This window comes from Adiantum capillus-veneris, chromosome 14 (assembly GCF_014529385.1).
Source record: "Adiantum capillus-veneris isolate H3 chromosome 14, ASM1452938v2, whole genome shotgun sequence".
Classification (NCBI taxonomy): domain Eukaryota; kingdom Viridiplantae; phylum Streptophyta; class Polypodiopsida; order Polypodiales; family Pteridaceae; genus Adiantum; species Adiantum capillus-veneris.
The window spans coordinates 124223091-124228711 of NC_140944.1; the positions used below are offsets into that span (position 1 = coordinate 124223091).

Here is a 5621-nt window from a genome sequence, read left to right on the forward strand (position 1 = left end):
AACAACAAATCCATGATGTGACCACAGTGTACAGCTCGAAGCTCGATCACATTTGGCTAAAAACTCCTATGCCATCCACACTATCAGGGATGAGATTTTGCTTTTGTTCAGATCACTCTTCTATACATCTTTTGATCCCAAAGTAAACCCCCCCCTCCCTCCCCCCCTCCCCCCCCCCCCCCCCCCCCCCCCCCCCCCCCCCCCCCTCCTCTCTCTCTCCCCCCCCTCCCTTCCATTAAACAAAAGAAAAAACACATGCAACTACAACATTCACTTCCTTTGCCAAGCCTTTTCCAAATGTGTACACAAGCGCCAAACTTCTACTTTGTATACAAGCTATTTTAACATTTGATATTCCTCTTTATCACTTGTGAATCTTTTCCTATTGTCTTGATTTCATATATGCACGCCTCGTGAATTTCTCACTCTTTTCAATAACTGAAGAGCTTGGGCTAAACACAATTGAGTATGAAATATGCTTTTTTGAAACTCAGCCAGAAAGAAGAGCATCTCTATTTACATTTGAGACAGAGAGTACCGATTTAGTACGAGAGTTTTTTGTTCATCCATCAAGGGCAGGCCTCGTGATTTTATCACTTGTTGGAATGGCATAGGATACATCACATACGTACCCTCATTTGTTTCACTGACCGTATTGAGCCTTTTTTGAAGAAATTAATAATCTCTCTCTCTCTCTCTCTCTCTCTCTCTCTCTCTCTCTCTCTCTCAAGTGAATGAAGCCTTTCTACAATGCCAATGTATTACACCTATGAAAAAATCCGATGGGTCATGCAACTTCAGACATTACACCACCCACATTGCCCCCACCTACAAATCCATGTGCTTCACCAAAAGAGGAAACCGTACTCACCCTTTTATGCTTCAAACTATCCCCTAAATACGCACTATCACAACCATTTGGCTTAGCTCCCACTCCCTTCGATGCTAGACAGGGCATTGGGGCAATAAAGAAGAGTCCCATCGACTATGTATATAATGTTCAATGCAAGTTCTAGAGTCTAACTATTACACACTACTAGAGTGCTCATCTTTTACTCACATAACATCGAGAATCACGCATACCTACGAGGACGATAATAAAATCTCTCTCTCTCTCTCTCTTTCTCTCTCTCCAACTTATCTTTTTCAAAACATGAGTAAAACTCCCTGGATACTTGTAATGAAAAGAGCTACAACAACTTTTGAAAGACAAGATTATAATCATGTGAAAGAAGATTTAACACTATCATTTGCATGCGCATTGCTTGCCGATCCTAGAGCCTCAACACTATCTAACACGGGGTCTTTACGACCCCCAAGCGGTGAGATCTACGACGTGGAAAGTGCCACACGAATCTCGAGACAAATAGAGGATCCACAAAAAGTCAATGTTTGGATTAAGCCCGGTGATTTGAACCCACGACCTCACCGTTGACAAGCTTGTGAGCTAACCACGTAGGCACATGTGGTTGATTGAAACCACTATGAGCGCACTTGGTTATAAAGTAAATAGACAGTGTACAAGGAGTTTATCTGTTTACATTGTCTGTTCCAAAATTCCAAAATAGACACTTGGTTATACTACCCCCCCGGTCTTTGTTTACTTTTCCCCAATTGACGTCCGTGCGCCTCTTTGCTTTCGTGCCTGCACTTTTTGGCCGTAGATCCCACCACTTGAGGGTCATAAAGACTCCGTCTTGGATAGTCCTTAGGGTCCTAGAAGACCCAGAGAAGATGAGACACTATCGTTAATCTTGAAATCAAAGCATTGTAGCACACGTAGATTATTGATTCTCTTTGGACACATTCCAAAACCTGAGAATCCTAAACCTTCACAATCACTCTTTCCTTGACTTCTACTTTTCAAGGTAGGCATGGCCTTTTTTTTTTTGGGGGGGGGGGGGGGGGGGGACATCAAAGCATCAGAAATTCACCAACAGAAAAATAATATCCACTTGCTTGAGTAACCTGATGCAACTGCTAAAACAAGAACTTGCCACTTCTGAAGAACTTCAAAATACAAAGAAAGCTCAATTATTCAAGGAAACAACTTTCTTACAAAGTAATAACATGGGATGTAATTTCGAGGCTCACAAGCTACATTCTCGATGGGTGTATCCTACTTTCCCAATGGGGAGGTTGTTCCCAATGTTGCCCTTGGAGGGTGTATGTGTAGTTGTAAATACATGGATGTGTATAAAGTTTCTCCCTGCTACCTTCTCCGTGCTGATGGTTTAAAAAAAGTAATATTTGGTCATCTGTTTGTAGAGGGTTTGTAGCTTATAGTCTCTCTTCAGAAGGCTATTTCATTTCTGCTTTAATGACAAAAGTTCAGGAGTCTGCTGTCAATAAAGCCTGAAGAGTTTCCACCATGCCTTCCTCTCTCTAAAGTCGCAGAGTTTCTTTGAGCTTGGAGAGAGATAAAAGTTGCGTGTCATCAAACTACACATAGACTCTGTGGGGTCTATACCTGCATACAAAATCTCTCTCTCTCTCTCTCTCTCTCTCTCTCTCTCTCTCTCTCTCGCTTTGTATGCATGCAAATTGTTTAGGAAAAATTACCAAAATATCCCTTGTGAAAATTCCCAAAATATCCCTCTAATTTCAAAAATTCCCAATACACCCCTCATATTTGACCAAAAATTCCCAAAATGCACTTCGATTTCTCCAAAATACCCCTCATTAACCTCTCAATCAAACATCTCTAACGAAAATTTGTTTGCAACTCTTCACAGGGAGATTGGTTCTCCCTCAATAGAATATGAATCATGATAGAACTAGGTTTTTAAATGGTATTGTGGGCACATAAGATGAAAATAGTTCATCGCTTTTAGACAAGAATGCCTCTATTTGTGAGCTCATTGGTGAAAATTTTGTCTAAAACACTATTATATAGAAAGATTACAGTATGCAATAATAATGGAAAATCCATTCCAAAATGATACAAGGGTATATTGGAAATTCCCACAAATTATAGGAGTATTTTGGTAATTTTCGTTAGTGTTTATTATGTATATTATTTATTTATTTATTTAGAGAGAGAGAAAGGGGGGAGAGAGAGAGAGAGAGAAGAAGAAGAAGAGGAAGAGAAATTTAACATCGTAGAAAACTATCCCAAGAGACCTCAAAGATCTATCCGACGAGAGTAGAACTCAAGACTCGGTGTTCAAGAGGGAAATGGCATAACCAATCTACCATACTTGGGTGATAGAAAGCTTATACCATTTTCTTCTTTTTATTAACACACTCTCACACCCACGCGTGCGCGCGCACGCACACACACACACACACACACACACACACACACACACACACACACACAAGAGAGAGAACATGAGCGCGTACTTTCTAGACAAAATGGAGAATAATGTAGCCCATAAGATTGATGTTTGAAGCAACGGCGCGGAAGTCGACCCTCTTTGGCATAAGCTTTGAGAGATGCCTTGATAACATCTTGTACACAGGCATCATGCGTCACCAGCAGGCGAATCGATTGAAGAGTCCCAATCAGCGTTACATTCACCAACATTCGTAGAGGTGTGCTTTCAGGTCTATTAAACTGCAAAGACAAGCAGCCATAAGCAGATGGTCCTCATGCAACTACACAAAATCTACAATGCTCACAGCCATAAGCGTGACCAAGGACACGTGCACATAGGTTTGATCCACATGTGGCCCAAAAATGGGAGCCCCCACTTTTACCTATTTTTGACTTGCCCCAGAGTTTCACATCCAATTTTAGATCTCTGCCTTTGCATTCTTCAATTGGGCCTTTCTAGCTTGAGAGTCCACTAGCATATTGTTCTTATGGTGCCTAGGCCTCCCCAAGAGAACATCACACCCCTCAAGACGCATAATATGGAAGTCCTCCTATCTAATGTCGTCTTGATAATGTAAGCGAAGCTTGCCTATGCAAGGTGTCATTGCTACCCAAGGTTGACATGTACGGTCATGTACCATCAATATACATATGAAGATGTGCAATACAAATCGAGCTACAAAAATTATATACCTAGATGAATCCAGGATAAGCCCAGATTCACCCTTAAAGGAAAGTGCAAGGTATAGACCCATGGTAGTCACCCATAAGACAATATAACCATCAGCTCCATCATGCATAGTATTGACTAAATACCACGACATCCCCACTAATGTTATCAATGCCCAATAGTGGGTGTAGAACTAGGTACTAACATATGCTCCCAAACACAAAAATTATAACGTAACGTGGATGTTATATATGACAAATAAAAAATAGATGACTTGTTATTTATCCTTAGACTAGAGCCCAACACAACCAAAAAAGCAGCCCACAATGTTTCGAAACGGTTGTTTGGCTCATCAACAGAGGCCCCGACATTGACCTGAAAATTCTCGACTCCCTCGTATACAGGTCTAGTAGATTTGCTGAGACCTAACAACACACCCACTCTTGTACCAGATCTTACACCCAATTTGACGTAGAATGGAGCTAGTCAGCTTGACGCAATTCAAGCTTGTACTTCCCCGTGCAGATAGTTGTGCACCCATACCCCCTAGAGATGGGTGCAATTAGACAGCAGAGCTCAACGTCAGAGCTTAGAGCAGCAAGAAAGAATGGCAAATGGGCAGCATACAAAGGAGGCGAAGCTGTTGTTCAAGAGTCCTGCAAGAACCCAGTACTGAGTTCATTATCAGCGTTCTCTCTCTCTCTCTCTCTCTCTCTCTCTCTCTCTCTCTCTCTCACACACACACACACACACACACACACACACACACACACACACACACAGAGATGCTTCAATACTATAAGCGCATGACATAACCGCATGATACTACGAACATGGAAAAGGGGCTGTGAGTAAAAACCTGGAAAATTTTAAACAACTGTAGGAGATCTGGAGCACCTTCGGGGCTTGTGGAGAGAGAATTAAGCGGCAGCTGTGGGAGGACGGGGTGATCATGTGGGTCATCTATGCTTGGTGGCTCTGCATGAGCTCCATTTTCCCTCCTGCACGATGGATCAGAGGAAGGTCTGATGACAGATCCAAGCCACGTCGGTCTCTGCTTCTTATGCCTCGTCCTTCCATTACTACCGTGCAGGCTTCTTCGGCCTGCAGGTAATGTCGATGACCGTGATAGTAAAGCCATCAGCACGACGTACCCACATTACCAATGCCGACGATGAGCGCACTGTGCACACGTACTCTCTCTCCAGCTCTCCTCTGGAGTATCGCTGGCTGATCAACGCCTTCGCATACGCTAGTGACGAGTTCGACTCCCTGATCAACGCCTTCGCATACGCTAGTGAGGAATCCTGCCTGGCCTTTGGTCTCTCTAAAGAAACAACTTCCAACAGTGTTTACGTCCATAGTTTGATTTTTTTAATATCATTCGTGGCTTTCTCCCTCAAACTCGACAGTTTAAGTCCCGTGTCACACAGGGGCGCCATGGTCTTTCAAGAGGGTTTTTTTGTGTGAATCCTGGACACCTCATGGCAACACTGGGGTCAACTAAGAAGAAGGCCCATCCCGTCTTCTTAATTAATCAAGGCGCCTTCACATAAAAAAGTCACCATTGCAACAAAAAACCCACAAGTGCGTACAATCAAGGTGATGCCTAAGATGCAGAAGAATTATTGG

General features: G+C 42.7%; 1 protein-coding gene across 2 annotated transcripts; it reads right to left on the reverse strand.

The window, feature by feature from the left end:
- Window positions 1-2018: 2018 nt before the first annotated feature.
- Window positions 2019-5314, reverse strand: LOC147443077 (uncharacterized). 2 transcript variants are annotated; one of them, XM_086529781.1, is made up of 3 exons: window positions 4849-5314; window positions 3346-3559; window positions 2019-2470 (listed from the first exon to the last, which is right to left on the reverse strand). In XM_086529781.1, exons 1-3 carry the CDS (start codon window positions 5128-5130, stop codon window positions 2346-2348), a joined length of 621 nt encoding a protein of 206 aa, XP_086385907.1. In that variant the 5' UTR covers window positions 5131-5314; the 3' UTR covers window positions 2019-2345. The 2 variants fall into 2 exon arrangements, 1 of the variants encoding a protein (XP_086385907.1); XR_015190306.1 differs by lacking the exon at window positions 2019-2470 and having other exon boundaries at window positions 3417-4645; window positions 4849-4987.
- Between the last annotated feature and the right edge of the window lie 307 nt (window positions 5315-5621).

Excerpts from the sequence above, each read along its gene's own strand:
- LOC147443077 (XM_086529781.1), bottom strand. The coding sequence starts at position 5,130 with ATGGCTTTACTATCACGGTCATCGACATTACCTGCAGGCCGAAGAAGC. Across the intron at positions 3,560-4,848 it reads AGTTGTTTAAAATTTTCCAG|TTTAATAGACCTGAAAGCAC; the intron begins GTTTTTACTCAC and ends TTGTCTTTGCAG. Across the intron at positions 2,471-3,345 it reads TTCTCCATTTTGTCTAGAAA|GTATAGACCCCACAGAGTCT; the intron begins GTACGCGCTCAT and ends TTTTGTATGCAG.